General features: G+C 39.9%; 2 protein-coding genes across 9 annotated transcripts in view; one reads left to right on the top strand and one right to left on the bottom strand.

Annotated features, from left to right (window-relative positions):
• NCOR1 (nuclear receptor corepressor 1) overlaps positions 1 to 14,724 on the bottom strand; it is a 245,674-nt gene extending 230,950 nt beyond the window's left edge. For 6 of the 8 annotated variants that reach the window (XM_036278328.1, XM_036278326.1, XM_036278325.1 and 3 more), the window contains exon 1: positions 14,684 to 14,723. The gene's annotated coding sequence lies outside the window, so the exon portion shown is untranslated. Of the gene's footprint in view, positions 1 to 14,683 lie in introns of all 8 variants that reach the window. The other 2 variants (XM_036278322.1, XM_036278329.1) reach the window with 2 other exon arrangements.
• A 524-nt stretch (positions 14,725 to 15,248) lies between these two features.
• Positions 15,249 to 19,403, top strand: part of PIGL (phosphatidylinositol glycan anchor biosynthesis class L) — a 74,648-nt gene continuing 70,493 nt past the window's right edge. Inside the window, exon 1 of the mRNA XM_036278352.1 lies at positions 15,249 to 16,398. Within this exon, the coding sequence (XP_036134245.1) occupies positions 16,164 to 16,398 (235 nt within the window). The 5' untranslated portion in view covers positions 15,249 to 16,163. The remainder of the gene's footprint in view (positions 16,399 to 19,403) is intronic.

Consider the following 19,403-nt stretch of genomic DNA (forward strand, 5'->3'; position numbering starts at 1 on the left):
TGATAGTTGCCAGATGGGAAGAGACTCGAGAGATGGGTAAAAAAAGGGGAAGGGAGGGATTGAGAAGTACAAATTGCCAGCTATAAAACAATCACAGCCTTGTCTGGTGTGGTGCAGTTGGTTGGAGCATCATCCTGTACACCAAAAGGTTGCGGGTTTGATTCCAGGACAGGGCATGTACCTAGGCTATGGGTTTGATCCCCAGCCGGGATGCTTACAGAAAGATATGAGTTGATATCTCTCTCTATCTCTGTCTCTCTCTCATCATGTTCTCTGGTGAAGATTAATAAAAACAAATTTAAAAATCACGAGATTTATGCTCCCTGGCTGCTTGAAGATGGGCCGCCATCACGAACAGAATTAATGGTATGGGCTGGGTAGCTCATGACCAATAGACTACTTCATCAGAAACAAATGTTCTTCACCCTGAAAAGGTAACAGTACCCAAGACACAAATTCAGGAGAAGCCTGCCAAAATGTGTAAGACCACTCTAGATGTCATCTTTGTGTTTGGATTCAGAACCCATTTTGGTGGTGGCAAGATATCTGGCTTTGGCATGATTTATGATTCCTGGGATCACGCAAAGAGAAATGAACCCAAACACAGACTTGCAAGACATGGCCTGCATGAAGAAATTATGACTTCAAGAAAGGAACACAAGGCCCTGGCCGGTTTGGCTCAGCAGTTAGAGCGTCGGCCTGCGGTCCGGAGAGACCCGGGTTCACTTCCTGCTAAGGGCACGTACCTCGGTTGCAGTTTGTCCCCGGCCCTGGTTGGGTGGTGTGGGTGGTGACCACTCGATGTGTCCCTTTCACGTCAATGTTTCTCTCTCCCTCCCACTCTATCTGAACAAAATATCGAAAAAAATGTCCTCGGGTGAGGATAAAAAAAAAAGTAACACAAGAAGAAAATGAAGAAAACTAGAAGAAGTACAAAGGCATTGGTGGTGCTGCAAAAAGTAAACTGGAGATGGGACAACAGAAGGAACAAAGATTCTTCAGTGACTTTATCTGCGGTGACTGTGCAGATTTTACATAAGAGAATTAATAAACTAAGAACTTAAAAAATCCAACAAGGATGTGGAGTACAGTATAAGGAATACAGTTAATACTACTGTAATAACTATGTATGGTGTCAGATGGGTACAAGACTTATCAAGGTGATCACTTCATAAATTATATAAATGTCTAATCACTGGCTTTTACACTTGAAATTAATATAATATTGTATGTTAACAGTAATTGAAAAATTAAAATATTAAAATTATTTTAATTTAAAAAGGAGAAAAGAAAGCTGACCTCTGAGCCCATCTCGGAGTCCAGCCCTCAGCAGGAGAGAGACTAGAAATCACCTAAGTGAATTCTGTAGTCTATATGAGATCAGAGTGGTGCTAAACTGAAATAAAATTTCCCCTGTGAAACAAAGTATTCTTCCCTTTAAAAAAAAACAAAAAAGGAGGGAGGGGGGTGCTCCTCTGCAGGAATAGCATCAACAAGGTATTTTATCTGTAGCTTCTTTTTACATTATGTTATCTCCCTTAGAAGATAGATGAATGGGAGCTAAAGAAGAAGCCTTTTAGGTTAAACTATCCTACACCGACAAAGTATGATACTGAAAGAAACACATTAATAAGGGCATAATTATTTGATTAATCTAAGGATACAGGCATTCAATATATAATTCTTGAATTAAAAAAATAAATTCTAGTTTATCCCTACATAAAATGAGAAAGAAAAATTTTCCCAGGATAACAGTAGACAACACACAACTGAGAACTTGGGGGCTGCATTATATTGAACTACTTCTCTGAGTTGAACAATATTCACTCCTTCAACTATAAGAATTAATATATATATTTCAAAGCCAAAAGACAACTATCTGTCAATTCTCTCTTCCATTAACACAAAAGAGAACTGTATATTAAGATCAGAAAAACCTGAACTTGGCCAGAATTAATAGATATGACAATACCTAAGGAGAATAATAAAAAGTCACCATTTATTGAGCTTTATTTATGTATACTAGGCACTGTACTAACAGCATGGCCATGCAAAAACTCACCTAAAACACTAGTTATTTTCCCTAATTAAGGTTTTAAAAAGGCTAAGTAACTTCCCCAAGGTAATTTATTTTTTTAACTTAGAGACAGTTATCTTAAAGATCATGTTCTGCTGGCTCTCCTTTGACCCACTAATAGACAGACTGCTAAAAGTTATGGACCAAAATAAAACAAGACTAATGAATAGTCTCTATGTCTAGGTATACACCAAAATAAAGTAGAAAAAAAGCAATTGACTGAAAATAAAATTTATTGACTTATATATAAAAAAAACAAAACCACTAGACACCTGTAAGTAAGGGCAGGGACCATCTATGTTTTGCTCACATAGCCTCCCTAGCACCTAACAGTGCTTAACCCATCCAACTGCAAGTCCTCTTCTTCCTTCCAAACCCACTGTATCCCCAAGCCTCCCATGCTTCTCCATCTCAACTCCCTCATCCTCATCTCTCGCTGCAAAAAACTCCTAACTGGACTTCCTACTTCAATACTTTCTCCACTCAAAATATTATTTTTAAACCATACATCAGAACATGTCATTCTTCTGCTTAAAACTCCCCAGGGTTGCCCTGGCCGGTGTGGCTCAGTGGTAGAGTGCTGGCCCTTAAACTAAAGGGTCACAGGTTCCATTCCTGGTCAAGAGCAAGTACCTGGGTTGCAGGTTTGATCCCCGGCACTAGTCAGGTTGCATGCTGGACGCAACCAATCAATGTGTCTCTCTCTTGTCCATGTTTCTCTCTTCTCTGTCCTTCCTCCCTCTAAAATACAATGGAAAACATATCCTGGGGGGGGGGGGAAGATTAACAAAAAAAAAACAAAAACAACAACAAACAAAAAACTCCCCAGGGTTTACCATTGCAACTTCAAATAAAATCCTAGTACTTACTGTGGCCCACAAGACCCCAACTATCTAAACTGTTTCTCTCTCAATTGTTCAGTAGCTTACTTCCAGTTCTTTTACCTTAAGGGGCCCTTTTTTTTGCCTTAGGCCTTTGTCCTTCTTTACTGTCTGCCTGGAATAGTAACGTGGCTGATTCCTCTTCAAACGTAAGTCTCAGTTCAAGTGTCATCTTCTCAGAAGGGCCTTTCCCAACCCCACTATAAAAAGGTAGGCCCACACCACTTACTCTCAATCACATCACCCTTTTTGTTCTTTACAGATTAATCATAACCTAATGAATTAGTTTGTTTTACTTGATTACATGTACATACTTCTGTCTTCCCCCATAGAATGTAAACTCCCTGTTTGATTTCCTACCATATTTGTTGAACAAAATAAATAAGAAATGTATAGAACTTGACTGAATTAAAGCTTGAAAACCTACTGAGAATATAAAAGTCTATGAGAACAAAAGGATAGACTAGAATTATCAAAGGATCAAACAAACAACACAGAGTAATGAACAGGTGACTAACCCTACCAGTATTACAACTATAAAACAATAATAATTTAAAGAATATGGTAATATACAACAAAATATTAAGAGAACATAATAGAACTTAATACTTCCAAACACATTCACAATGAATAATAAAAGTTGCAAATCTAAAGAATGGTTAATGCACTAAATGGTACTGACATTTCTATTTGGTGGAAAAAAACACACAACCAGAAATAAATTCCAGACGGATCAAAAAAAAATAGAATTTAAAAAGAAAATAATAGAAATAAATCATAACAATATTAAATTAAAATCTGAGGACTTGTTTTAAAAATACAAAATGGTGTGTGTTCAAAAGTTTTTTCTTATGCATGTACCTCAGTCACTTAGTTCTCCTTCCTACAACTAATGTTATCAGTTTCTTGAGTTTCATTTCAGAAACATCCTATGACATACAAGCAAATAGATATACACCATTTTTCCTTTTTAAAACAAGCAATAGCATATTCTACATAATATTCCTCAAGGTGCATTTTCAGTTCAGTAGATGGGTAAATACTGTAAATGTTACAGTAAGAAAGGTCTTTCTAAAGTAGAGCATTACACCAGAAGCCATATACAAACTAATAATGAAGACAGCCAACATTTATTATTTACTTACTATGTGAGAGCCACTGTGCTAAATGTTATTTACATTATCTCCTTTCTAAGAAGAAAGAAATTAAGGCTCACAGAAGTTAATTAATGTGCCCAAGGTCAGGCAGCACAGTGCTGGGTTGGATATCTCTAACTATACAACACTACAAAAAAATAGCTGGAGGTGGGAATGTGCAATGTGTGAGAAAGCAAATGCTCTAATACATAAAGAACTCTTCAAATCAATCTGAAAAAGACCAATAACCCTGTCTAAAAAAACAAACAAAAGCAGGCAACTTATAAAAGAAATACAACTCCCTCATTAAAAAATGTTCAACATCAATAGTGATTAATAAAAGTCCAATTATCCCTGGCTGGTTTGGCTCAGTGGTTAGAGCATAGGCCAAAGGACCAAAGAGTTGTAGGTTCAATGTCGGTCAAGGGCATGTACCTGGGCTGTGGTCAGGGTCATGCGGGAGGCAACCAATCAATGTTTCTCTCACATCGGTGTTTCTCTTTCCCTCCCTATCTGAAAATAAATGGAAAAATACCCTCCAGTGAGGATTTAAAAAAGACCAATTAAAATCACTTTTTTTCCACTCCTTAAATTGTCTGAAGGTTTTAATTTGTAATATCTGGTGCTGGCCAGGATTTAGGGCATACCAATATACTTAAGTTAAAAATCAAACTTACATCATGCATGTAACAGCAAGTCCACTTTAAGAATCTATCCTACAAAGCTGCTTGCACAAATATACAAAATAAATACACACACACACACACATAATTCACTATGGCTTTGTTTTTTTTTTTGTTTTTTGTTTTTTTTTTTGAAAAAACAAAACGCTAGTGGCCATATTGGTTAAACAAATTATGGTATTTTCATAAGTGGACTACTATGTAACTATTAATAATAAAAATAGCTCTAATACACCAACATGGAACAGTAGTATACAAAAGAACAGTATAGAATGATCCATTATATAGAAAATTACACACATATACAGAAAAAAATCTGAATGAATATGCAACACTTAGCAGATTACATACAGGAAGTGGAACTTTCAATTTCTTTATATGCTTCTATATTGTTTTTGTTTGTTTTATTAATTTTTTTTAGAGAGAAGCATCGATGTGAGAGAGAAGCATCAATGGGCTGGTTCCTGCATGCCCCCTACTGGGGATCGAGTGGGAAACCCAGGCACCCAGGCATGTGCCCTGACCAGGAATCAAACAGAGACCATGGGACCATGCTCAATCCAGTGAGCCACACCATCCAGACTATATGCTTTTATATTGTACTTGTGTAAAAACTATATATTACTATTTATAATAAACAAAATTTTTAAATAACATATAGTCCTTCACTCATTAAAATGATTTTGTGTGAATACAGAGTAACTTCTCCTTCCCCACCCCCCTCCTGCTCTGTTCACTTCCCTCCTCTTCTTCCTCCTTTCTCTTCCCCCCATACATACACACAAAGACACAAACACACACACATAGAGCTAAAGAACTATATACTACCCACATCTGGTATATTTACACAGTGTATATTTTAGGCTGTAACTCCTAGAAAGCACAGGTTTTGGTTTCATTCCAAATACATGTTAATATAAATCAAAACAATTAAAAATTAATCAAATTAATACAAAGATAAACATCTTTGAACAGAGTTCAAAGACATGATGACTATTACTTAAACATTTCAAAATTATACAAATCTACGTTACTCCAAGGGAAGTGAATGGCCCAAAACAAAAGAATGGAGGAAGAAGCAATCTGTGACCCTCATAATGAATCTAAGAGTAAACTTTTCTAGAAAAAATGCAACCTCAATTTAGTCTAATTTGGTATCAATTTATACAAGTATACAGAAAAACAAACAGAAAAACAGCTCTCAAGTTTTATACCTCAAGTAGACACTGTGGGGGGGGTTCAAAATAATTTGGTATCTCAACTTTTCTCATCTTGTTCACTTGACTAATCTACTTAAAGATTTAATTTTTGATGTAAAACTTATCAGTACTACACTTTCAAAGAGATTCTATAATAATCCTATAAACCACTATTCCATATTTCTAACTCACAATCTTTTCTTAGCACTGCATATTTTCCTAAAACTCCCTGCATATATAAATTAACACATTCTAGTTCTCATATTATCTGGAAATACAAATAGTCTGAGACAAACCAATCCCATGTTTACTTTCTCTTTCTCCTAAAAAATCCAGTAAACTGCCCTGGCCAGTTTAGCTCAGTGGTTAGAGCAATGGCCCACAGACCAGAGAGTTCCGGGTTCAGTTCCTGCTAAGAGCACATACCTCAGTTGCAGTTTGTCCCCACCCCGATTGGGATTGTGTGGGTGGCAACCATTCAATGTGTCTCTCTCACATGGATGTTTCTCTCTCTCCCTGCCTCCCACTCTACCTAAAAATCAATGGGAAAATATCCTTGGATGAGAACAAACAACAACAAAATTACTCTATCAGCTAGACTCTTTTTTATGAATTTAATGAATTTCTACTACACACTTCCTGGGTGCAAAGTGTTACTCCGAGAGTGGGAGGAGAGAAAGGATAAGAAATTACTGAGATACAGGCATGCCAACAATGGACTTATAATCTAGAGAGAACTAAATGAACATGTACATAAATATGATGTTATAGCAAAGGCATAAATAAAGCATTAAGAATTTTTATAGCAAAAAATATAAATCTCAGCCCTGGCCAGTTTGGCTCAGTGGTCAGAGTGTAAGTCTACAGTCCACAGCAACTCGGGTTCGGTCCCCACTAAGGGCACGTACCTTGGTTGCGGTTTGTCCCCAACCCTGGTTGAGTCATGCGAGAGGCAGCCACCCAATGTGTCTATTTCATGTTTCTCTCTCTCTCTCTCTCTCTGTCTCTCTCTCTTCCACTCTATCTGAACAAAAAATGGAAAAATGTCCTTGGGTGAGGATAAAAAATATATATACATACATCTCAGAAAAATGGGAATAGGAGAAAGACTTCCTAAATGAAGTAACATGTGATCAAATCCTCAAAAAATAGGCAGAATTAAGATGTGGTAGAGGTTGAAAGAGTAAGGCAGGGAAATAGTATTCCAGAAAAAGTAATAGTATGAAAAATAAAACTTCTTAATGCAACATAAAATAGGTATATTATGTAACAGCCCAATGGAAAAAAGAAATGTGCCACCATATATCAGTATTCAGGTGAGGATATCACTTTTAAAAAAGTAATATAACTTTTTTTTAAATAAATTTTATGGCATGAGCACCTACAGAAAACTAATATTCACCCTGTCCCCTGTGGCTCAGTTAGTTGGTTATACCAGAAGGTCACAGGTTCGATTCCAGTTGGGGCACATGCCCAGGTTGCAGGTTCTATCCCTGGTCAGGGAACAAACAAGAGGCAACTGACAGATGTTTTTCTCTCTCATCCATGTTCTCTCTTTCTCCTTCTCCCTTTCTCTCTCCCTAAAATTGGTAAAAACCATGTCCTATGGTGAAATTTTTAAAAAATGTTTTCTTGGAAGAAAACAAATATTCAATGCAGCATTAAGAATATAGTTCAGCCCTGGCCAGTTTGGCTCAGCAGTTAGAGCATCAGCTTGCGGTCGAGAGAGACCCGGGTTCGGTTCCCGCTAAGGGCATGTACCTTGGTTGCAGTTTGTCCCCGACCCTGGTTGGGTTGTGCAGGTGGCAGCCACTTGATGTGTCCCTTTCACATCATGTTTCTCTCTCTCTCTTCCTCTCTCTCCTTCCCACTCTATCTGAACAAAAAAATGGAAAAATGTCCTCAGCTGAAGATAAAAAAAAAAAAAAAATACAGTTTAGTTGGGTGGAACATCTTCCCATTGTACACCGGAAGGTAGTGGGTTCAATTCCCAGTCAGGGCACATATCCAAATTTAATCCCTGGTCAGGGTGGGGTGGGGCATGTGTGAGAGGCAACCAATCTATGTTTCTCTCTCTCTTTCTCCCTCCCTTCCTGTCTGAGAGCAATTAAAAAAAAAGTTCATGCTCATACTATTTAACTAAACTTCTATATAACAATTAAAATCTATCATATTTTTAAAAAATCCAGTGAAGCAAGAAATAGCTAATTTATAAAATAATCTATCTGTTCAGTTCTCAGAGGTAATCATTGGCATAACAAAATTTCTTGTAATATTTTAATTCCATAAAGTATCTCAAGGTCCAGATAACCTCAAGAACATTTTTGTTTAATCATAGCAGATAGAAAATTAAGCAAAGTAATTCCCAGTGATCATCATATTACTGATAATAGAACAATACTAATATGTTTCAAACTGTATTTTATTTCTGAAATTTAAAATTAAGAAAGACCTTAGCCCTGGCTGGTGTTGCTCGGTTGGTTGAGCATCGTCCTGTGTACCAAAAGGGCTCTGGTTCAATTTCCAGTCAGGACACATACCCAGGTTGTGGGTTTCTCAGGGCATGTGTGGAGGCACTCAATTAATGCCCCCCCCCCAAGCTCTCTCCCTCAGAATAAAAACATATATATTTTTTAAATTAAGAAATATCTTAAATGCCATACCTAAGCTGAATAAATGATCTCTCATTCCTATCCACCCCAATTTTTGTTTTAAGTTACTGTCAATCATCACATTGAATAATCCCACAGATCAGCAATTTTCAACCTTTTCCATCTCATGGCACATACAGACTAATTACTAAAATTCTATAGCATGCCAAAAATATATATATATTTTTGCCGATCTGATAAAAAAAAATAGGTATAATTTTAATTCATTTACATTTGATGGCTACTGTTGTGTTGGCTGTTGCCACCTTTTTATTTATTTATTTTTGTTTGTTTGTTTGTTTTTGTTTATTTATTTTTTATTGATTAATTTTTGTTACAGATGTTTCTCCTTTTTCCCCCACTGATTCCCCCCTCCCCCCCCTCCCTGCCCCTTCCCCAGATTGTTGTCCATCTCCACTGTTCATGCATACATGCACATAAGTTCTGTGGTTCATCCCTCCCCCACTTCCCCACCCCTTAGGGGATTGTCAGTCTGTACCCCGCTTCTGCGTCTCTGGGACTACCCCATTCCTCAAACTATTATGTTCATTATATTCCACAAATAAGTGAGATCATATGAAATTTGTCTTTCTCTGTTTGGCTTGTTTCACTTAGGATGATACTTTCAAGGTCCCTCCATGTAGTCTCAAAGGATAAGAGATCTTTCTTTCTTACCGCTGCGTAGTACTCCGTTGTGTATATGTATCACAGCTTTTTGATCCATTCGTCTACTGATGGGCACTTGGGCTGTTTCCAGATCTTAGCCATTGTAAATAGTGCTGCTACAAAGATGGGGGTACATATATTCTTTGTGATTGGTGTTTTATGCTTCTTAGGGTATATTCCTAGAAGTGGGAACACTGGGTCAAATGGAAGATCAATTTTTAATTTTTTGAAGTGACACCATATTGTTTTCCATAGTGGCTGCACCAGTCTGCATTCCCACCAGCAGTGCACTAGAGTCCCCTTTTCTCCACACCCTCGCCAACACTTGTTGTTTGATGATTTGTTGATGGCGGCCATTCTGACAGGTGTGAGGTGATAGCTCATTGTTGTTTTGATTTGCATCTGTCTGATGATTAGTGATGATGAGCATTTCTTCATATGTTTCTTAGCCATTTGTATGTCCTGTTTGGAGAGGTGTCTATTTAGTTCCTCTGCCCATGTTTTAATTGGATTCTTTGTCTTCCTTTTGTGGAGTTGTATGAGCACTCTATATGTATTGGAAATTAACCCCTTATCTGATATATCACTGGCAATTATGCTCTCCCATACAGTGGGTAGCCTTTCCGTTTTGATGATTGTATCTTTCGCTGTGCAGAAGCTTTTGAGTTTGATGTAGCCACCTTTTTATTTGACATTCTAAGGGAAAAAAGGTCACTGCCCCTGACTAAACAGTCAGGTACTGCATGTTTTAAAAATTCTTGTGGCACACTGGTTCAAAATTGCTGCCATAGATGATATGGAGTAATGAAATGTGAGCTACACTAGATGTCAAGAAATGGGATTCTGCTAGTGCATCATTACAATTTAGGCAGATTGCTTAATTTCTGCGATCCTCGGAAAACAATAAAACAAGTTAAGACTACAGACAACCCCCAATTTACATTTGTTCTACTTATGACTTTTTTCAACTTTACCATGTTGTTAAAGTGACAGGCATTCAGTAGAAACCATCAAATTTTTATCTTTTCCTGTGCTAGTGATATACAGTACAATACTCTCTTATGATGCTGGGCAGCAGCAGTGAGCAAGGCTCTGAGTCAGACAGGCAATCAAGAGGGTTAACAGCAGATAATATACAGTGTACTGTGTTGCCAGCATTATTTGGATATTGTGTTTTTTTGTGTGTGTGTTTTCCCATCCCAGCATGTCTACAATACCCCCATCTGTGTTTCTTTCTTCTGGTGAGAAAAGGAAAACAATTACTCTTGAGATAAAATTACATTAGCCCAGCTCTGGTCAGGTAGCTCAGTTGGTTAGAGCGTCTTCAAATGTGCCAAGGTTGTAGGTTTTATCTTGGGTCAGGGCATATATAAGAATCAACCAATGAATGTATGAATGAGTGGAACAACAAATTGATGTTGCTCTTTCTCTTTCTCTCTAAAATCAACCAATCAATAGAAATTCTTTTAAAAAGAAGAAATACAGTAGCCCAACTGTATGTAGGCTAGTGTAAGTGTTCTTAGCATGTTTAAGGTGGTCTAGGCTATGATGTTCCTTCAGTTAGTTAGGTCTACTCAGTGCATTTTCACTTAAAATATTTTCAACTTAGGATGGGTTTAGCAGGACATAACACCATTGAGGACATTCTGTAGAAAATCTATATAACTATACATTCTATAATTCTATAAATTACTAGCATTTTGTTTTAAACAATCAAAATTTGTTTTTGAGACCATATTTAAGTAAAAGCAGTAACAGTAAATATGGAAGAATTAAACTGAAGAGCTCCACAGAAACATTTACATGGCTTTGTATAGCCTCACCTTCAAATGCAAAGAGGACTTGTATGTTGTATCCGAAGACTATCCAAGTAATATAATATTTTGACCACACTAGCTCCAGGGGTAGAAAAACATGGTAGTAAAAATGTTCAAGGAAAACCACTACCACAAGAATACCAAAATAAAAAACAGATGCTCTACATAGTTATTGCTACATAGCAGAAGCTTTTCATAGCTGTCCAATACTTCTAATAAGTTTGGATAGAAAAGAAAACAAACAAAATGCTTTCTTAACCATTTATCTAAATGCACTTTTTGCACCCTCACACTTGAAAAGAACAAAATATCAATCTATAAACTGAGTTATTTGCCCATATTAATCTGTTCAACATTATACCTTTATAGCATTTAGTATAGTGCCCTGAACATAAAAGGCACTTAACACCAGTCACACAAGGCAATGAACTATATACGAATCTCTAATCAACAAATAAGTCCACACAATAAAGTATGTACCACATCCTAGTAAAACCCAAATCTGAAGTAAAAGCATAGATGGTCCCTGGCTGGTATGGCTCAGTTGGTTGGGCATCGTCCAGTTCTATTCCCAGGTAGGGGGCGTGAAGGAGGCAGCCAATTGATATTTCACTCTCACATTGATTTTTCTCTTTTTCTCTATAAAAATCAATTTTAAAATCTTAAAAAAAAAGAATAGATGAAAGTAAGAATGGGAAATCTCTGTTATTCCCAGGCATCAGTAAGAGTCTGAAATTGCAATTAAGACATCACAAAACACAATTAAAACTGAACAAAACAAACACAAAAAAAACAAGCAACAAATAGCTTGATGTTTACCTACATTAGCGATTTTTAACCAGTGTGCCACATAATTTTTTAAACACGTAATACATGACTATTTAGTCAGGGGCACTGACCTCTTTTCCCTTCAATTGTCAAATAAAAACATTTTAAAAATGACAACAGCGAACACAACAATGGCCGTCCAGTGTGAATGAATCAAAAGTATACCTATTTTTTTGTCAGACTGCCAAAAACATATTTTTGGTGTGCTCCAGAATGTTAGTAATTAGTTTGTTTGTGCCATGAGATGAAAAAGGTTGAAAATCACTGACCTACATCAATCCCTGACCTATTCAAAGCCCTTTGCTTCAATTGCAGATAACAATAGCAAGAAAATCTCACCCTTCATCAATTTGTTTAAAATGCTTTTACAAAAAAACACTGTAACTGTTGTGACTCAGTTGGTTGACCATTGTCCAGTGCAACAAAAGGTCATGGGTTCAAATACTGCTCAGGTCATACCCAGGTTGTGGGTTCAGTCTCTTGCTTGGGGCACTTGAGAGAGGCAATCCATTGATGTTTCTCTCTCTCTAAAAAAATAAATAGAAACATTTAAAAAGAAAAAGCTTTAAAAAAAAAAAACCTAATTAATCTACATTTGCCTAGCCTTGGAACAAACTTTTAATCAATTTAATTCAAACAAACATAAGTTAATTTCAAACATTTTGTGCCTTAAAAAAATTATGTAGGCAGGCCAAACACTTAAGCTTTACTATATAATTAATTCAACATGACATCCAGTTAAAAATATATATTTCTCAGGCATGGAGAGAATCACAGCTATAAAGATATGTTACACCAAAGATAACAAGTGCATTTGGATATGCTGTAGTATGAATACATTTTTCTAATTAGAATGCAATGTTTATTCATTCAACAAATATTGTAATATCAATATCCCACAGAAACAAAATCCTACACAGTGCCTTAAGCTTAAAAATAAAATCAGAGAAGGGTCTATCCTGCCCTCAAGAGGAGATAAAATAGTTAGATAAAAACCTAAACAGAGGTAGAAAGTGTAAATGCCATGAAATGTGCAAATAAAGCATTTCACAAGTGCAGAGGGAGCTGTTACTACCTTACAGACATATAACCCTTTCAATCTGATTGAAATAATTTCATAGCCATTAACTTTCTTAGGCTCACAAGAGCCAACCCTAGGAGAGCAGATGTTTTTCTACTATCACAGGTGAGGAAACTGAAGCACAGAAAGGTTGATCACACTCCAAAATGTCACAATGTCCATTAACAGAGACATCAGGACTCTTTGTATTATATTTTCTCCATGGGAGTAGTTCAACACATAGCAAGCCTTTTGTAAAAGGAAAGATTATTTTATTTTAGTATTGCAAGTAATCACTCCCTTATATATGCATGTATATAGTATTTATATTTACGTGTTTTAACCTTGATTTCCAGTAACAGGTGTGCTTAAGCAAGGCAACTGTGTACAATAAATATCAAAATAAATAAGTAAACTTCCACTGGGTTTTAACAAAATAAGACAATAAAGACAATATTTCTTTTTCCAACAGAAATATTGTGGTTATTTCTTCTGTAATTTTTACTAATTCAGGCATAAGATTCTAAAACTGGTCTGCTCCTGAGCCCAGGCAAATTGGTTCATCTAATAAATATCTTTATGAAAAGGTACAAGAACACATTTTCAAAAAACCACTAAGAATTAACTAATGCCATCAATTCTTCAGTTATCCAAGGGCCAATCATATGTGACCATCAGCAACAGCTATTGATCAAGATATGCTGAACGAATGAATGAATATTTTGTTGACATTTAAAATCCCAGACCTGTTGCTCTTCGCACATTGTTCCGCCTCCCATCATTACCTCACCAAGTTGCACACAAGGAATGTACATTTCAATATATTTTGGATGATTAGGGAAGCAAATCTGATGCAGGTGTATACTAATCCCCAAGGTAGCATTACCCATACCATACTACTCTCCAACTCTGTTGAAGCAGCACTGTAGCATACAACATCGATAAAAAAAATTAAAAAAAAAAAACTGACACTGATGTTTCAAGTGATGTATCAGAAACATCACTTATTCCTGCCCACACCTTTAACACAGGACTATACCTAGTCCAGTTAATTCAAATAATTCAAATTCTGTTTCCTCTGCATTAAGACTGTTGTCTCAATTACAGTTTCTCAAATCCCTCTTCCCCCCAAAAAAGATAATACACCAGCTTCACATATTAACCCCAATACAAAAGGCAGGAGGTCCAGAATTCCCATCTTTGCCATCTCCACACTACCCACCCTTCGCCATTACAATCCGGAGTGACTGGGTCAGAAAGGATAACTACTTTGCTCTTCACGCTCTTGTCCATCGCTGTCACCCTCCCTGACCCCGTCTACACTCCCAGATGGCCACCACCTCCGCCTCAGAGGGAGCCAGGGCCACCTGCGCCGCCCCCCGGGCCCCTGGGCCGCTCGGTCTCCGCACGCCCCCTCCCCAAGCACACCTCCTGCCGGCCGGGCCTGGCCGCAGCCCATTCTTCCTCCAAACTCCACAAGCCTCTTCCACTCGCCCAGCCCGAGCTCCCCGCCGCGCCCGGCTCGCCCCGGGCGGCGGGGGAGAAGAGGCCGGCGGCTGGGCGGGTCCCAACCTGCCAGGCCCGTGATGCCCCTCGGCCCAGTGAAGCCGCCCCCGCGGCCAGTGCCCAGGGAGCCCTCGGCAGCCCCCGGAACGAGCGGGGCCCGGAGGCCGGGGCCTACTTACCCGGAGCTGGCGCAGCGTGGTAGCCGGCGCGCCCCCGGGCCTGAGGAGCGGGACGCGGCCCCGGCGCGGGTCCCTACGTCGGGGCCTCGGTCAGCGCGGCGAGCTGGGCGCTCACTCCAACCACCGGCGCCGCCGCGGCTGCTGCTGCTTCGCCACCTTGGCCGCCATCTTGACTCAACCCCTCTCCCTCCCCCCAGCCCCGGCGGCCGCGGCTAAGGCGGCTCCGGCGCCGGCTCCTCCTCCTTCCGGAAGGTTGGAGGACCGACTCCCTCCGCTGGCGGAGCGCCGCTCCTACCTCGGCGGAGCTTCCTGGGTCGCCCGGCGCCTGGCGCCCTCACGTCTCCACTCGGCCTGGCGGCGGTCCCCTCCACCTGACACAGGCCGGGGAAGCACCGTGCCCGCCCGGACCAGCGCGCTGCCATCGCGCACGGGCCGGGGCGCCCACCGCGCCAGGGGCCTTCCCCGAGCGTGGGAAAGGGAAGCACGCAAGACGGAGCCTCGGGCCCGGCGACCCCTCCGTGGCGCGGCGGGTCGCCGGGCCTCTTGGAGCCCGGGCTGCGGGAAGGGGAGCCGATCCCCGCACGCTGGGAGCTGGAGGGGTGGGTGCACGTCCACCCACCCAAGAGACTTCCCCGGGCCCCGCGGCAGTTCGCACCAAGACTTCACTCGAGTGCGAGCGATGCCGATTTGTCCGTAATGTCAGTCCTTGTCTAAAGTCCCTCCCCGGGAGCCTGTGGCCCTGGCGACGGCGAAGTGCGCGCTCAGCCTCACTCAGTGAGATGACTGGACGGTGCGAGGACGAGGGTAGGAAATGACGGGAAGGGGTTTGTTCAGCTCCCAACGAGCAGGCCTAGACCTCCCAAACCAGCGGTTCTCAACCTGGGGGGCCAACCACCCTTTCACAGGGGTCGCCTAGGACCGTCGGAAAACACATATGATGGTGATTCGTAACAGCAAACTTAGTTATGAAGTAGCAACAAAAGTGATTTTATGGTTGGGAGGTCACCACGACATGAAGAACTGTATTAAAGCGTCACGCGTCAGGAAGGTTGAGAACCACTGAGCGCTACATAAGGTAGAGAGAACTCCTGCAGTGTTGGGAGGGACCTGGCCGGGTTGGCCCAGCGATTAGAGCGTGGGCCCTCCACCGAAAGGGCGCGGTCCGATGCCTAGTGAAGGGCCCTACCTGGCTTTACAGGTTCGATCCCCAGTCCCTGTCTGTCGGGCTAGTGCGGGAGGCAACCAATCTACACGTCTCTGACATCGATGTCTTTTTCCTCATCCCTCCCTCCCACTCTATCTAAAAGATCAATGGGGGAGGGGGGTATCCTGGGGTCATTTAGAGCCTCCTGCGATTGGAGCGAGTTGGCAGGACATTCCTCAACTCGGAACGCAGTTTCTGCAGAGTGCAATTTTCCCGCCGGAGTCTGGGTCAGCTGCACCTTTCCCTATTGCGCAGGCGCAGTGCCACTGACACAGCATGGACGTGGTGGTTATTCTGTGTTTGGCGGTGGTGGTCCTAGTACCGTGCGTCTTCTGGGTTTGGCACGTTTCCGAACGAATGAAGAGTCAGGTGCAGCCTGGCCTGTTGGGAAGAGGAAGCCGGACCCTCCTAGTGATCGCGCACCCCGACGATGAAGCCATGTTCTTTGCTCCCACTTTGCTAGGCTTGGGCCGCCTGAGGCACCTTGTGTTCCTGCTCTGCTTCTCTGCAGGTAGGAGGCTGCAGGCGGGGCGTTGGGAGCCGGGGCTGTGAACGATATTTAAGTGCTCACCTATCTCAGTCCACTTTTTCTCCAAGGAGTGTCTGTTGTAGAGAGCTACGTGAATAATACAAGGTCCCTTCTCTGGGCGCATCACAGAATCTGTGGCTCCAGCCTAGGGACTGTAGCAGCCAGCTTCCCGGGTTGGTTGGGGGACGTCCTCAGCTTTTGTACTCTACTCTGCTAGTAGCATTAAGTACAAGACAAGTGTTCACGTTTGATTCCATTGAATACCTGCATTTTCTTTGGGAAATGCGACTGTATTCATTATTCCGTGGACCCTTTCGACTTGCAGAAGGATCAAGAAGATCTTATCATAGTACACCAAACAATCTAGATTGTACCATGCCTGCTCAACCCTGAAAGTTTTACTTCTAGTGGTAGCAAAGGACCTTCCTGCTGCTTTTACATTTTTCAAATTGAAGAGGATCAGATTATTAAACTAGAAAATATTTTTATAGGTAATTTTATAGTTCAGCACCACCCAACATTCAGTTAAGGGGTCTTTCAAAGAATAGATTCTTTACCATACAGAAAAAATGGAATGAGAAAACAAAAATTGACCATGATATTGGTTTATGCTGATAATTGCACAAGTGTATAAATGAAGTAGTTGAACTGTACAAATACAATGGGTGAATTTTTATGGTATGTAAAATTTTACTTCAATAAAGCTGTTTTTAACAAATACCCATGACTTCTTTTTCCCGTTTCGTTGTGTCATTCCAGTTCTTTTTCTATACAGATTTTTCACAGAAATAACATTTCATACAATTTTATATTTTTCACTGAACATTATTTTTTCATTCATTTAGCAGATATTTATTAAAAATTTTTGTGTACTACACACTCAAAATGACCCAAATCTGGAACACTGACAACACCAGAGGATATGGAGCAACAGAAACTGTAATTTATTAAGGGTAGGAACGCAAGATGGTTCAGGCACTTTGGAAGGCAGTTAGTTTGGCAGTTTCTTAGAAAACTAAACATACTCTTACCAAACCATCCAGCAGTTACTTACTCTACTTAATATTTATTTACCCAAATGAGTTGAAAACATGTCCACAGAAAAACCTGCACACAGGTGTTTATAGCAGCTTATTCATAATTACCAAAACTTGGAAGCAATTAAGATGTTCTTCAGTAGGTGAATGGATAAATAAATTAAAACATCGAGGCAATGGGATATTAGTGCTGAAAATAAATGAGCTGTCAGGCCATGAAAAGGGAACCCTAAATGCATATTACTAAGTGAAAGAAGCCAATCTAAAAAGGCTACATACTTTGTGATTCTAACTACATGATGTTCTGGGAACTGCAAAACTGTGAAATCAGTAAAAGGATCATTGTTTTCCAGGGGTTGAGATGGGAGGAAGGATGAATAAATGGGTGGAGCTCAGATAATTTTTTAGAACAGTAAAAACGCTGTATATTTTAATGATGGATATATGTCATTATACATTTTCCAAACCCATACAATGTAGACCAGGAGTAAATCTTAATGTAAACTATGGGCTTTGGATGATAATGATGTAAGTTCATCAGTTGTAACAAATGTACCATTCTGGTGAGAAATCTTAATAATGGGAAAGGCCATGTATATGTGGGGACAGGGTAAATGGGAAAAATCTGTACCTTCCCCTCAATTTTGCTGTGAACCTAACACTGCCTTTAAAAAAATAAAGTTTTAATTTTAAAAAGTTTTAATTAAAAAAAATTATATGCTAGGCCTTATTCTATGCCCTAGGAATGAATAGTGAAAACCAGCTAAATAAGGATCATGTCCTTGTGAAACATAATTTAAACATTTACCCATATTAATAAGAACTGATATATAGTCTTTTAAATGGTTTCATTGAGATAAACCCTAATTTAGTCATCCCTTATTGTATGTATATTTAGGGATTTTTTTTTTCAGTTTACCTCTATTACAAATAGCAGCAAACATCTGTATATAGTCCGTAGTATTTCATTAGGACTGATTTCTAAATTTGGCTTTAGTTTTAAGGCTTTTCATGCAAATTGCATTCCCTAAAATATACCAACTTGTATTCTCACTGACTGGTAATGAGAATCTCTGTTTTGTTTTGTTTTTTCTTTTTATTGACTTTATTGGGGTGATACTGGTTAAAAAATTATACAGGTTTCAGGTGCACAGTTACACAACACATCATCTGTACACTGTATTGCATGTTCACCACCCTAAGTCAAGTCTCCTTCCATCACCATCTATACCCCCTTACCCTCCTTCTTCCCCCATCCCTCTCCCTCTCCCCCCACAATCACCACACTGTTGTCCATATCCATGAGTTTTTTCTCTTTTTATTATTTAAATCCTCACCTGAGGATATGATTTTTCCATTTATCTTCAGATAGAGTGGGAAGAAGAGAGAGAGAAAGATCAATATGAGAGAGCCACACCGACTGGTTGCCTCCCACACGACCCCAACCAGAGTCTGGAACCAAATCACAACCAAGGTATGTGCCCTTAACAAAAATTGAACCTGTAAGCCTTCAGTTCGTGGGCCCATGCTCTGACCACTGAGCCAAACCAGCCAGGGCAGTTTTTTCTCTTTTTTTCTTTTATGCTCAAACCCTCCACCACCCCCACCTATACCCCCAACCCCCACCACATCCCCAGCAGGTATCAACGTGCTCTCTCTGAGTCTCTCTGTTTTGCTTGTTAGTTCATTTTGTTCATTAGATTCCACATATGAGTAAAATCATATGGTACTTGTCTTTCTGTGACTGGCTTATTTCACTAAGTGTATTGCTCTCCAGGTCCATCCATGCTATTGCAAAGGTAAGATTTCCTTCTTTTTTATGGCCACGTAGTATTCCATTGTGTAAATGTGCCACTATTTTTTACCCACTCATCTGCTAATGGGCACTTGGATCTCGGCTATTGTAAATAATGCTGCAATGAACATAGGGGTGCGTATATTCTTTCAAAT

The sequence above is a fragment of the Molossus molossus genome, unplaced genomic scaffold (assembly GCF_014108415.1).
Source record: "Molossus molossus isolate mMolMol1 unplaced genomic scaffold, mMolMol1.p scaffold_m16_p_27, whole genome shotgun sequence".
Lineage (NCBI taxonomy): Eukaryota > Metazoa > Chordata > Mammalia > Chiroptera > Molossidae > Molossus > Molossus molossus.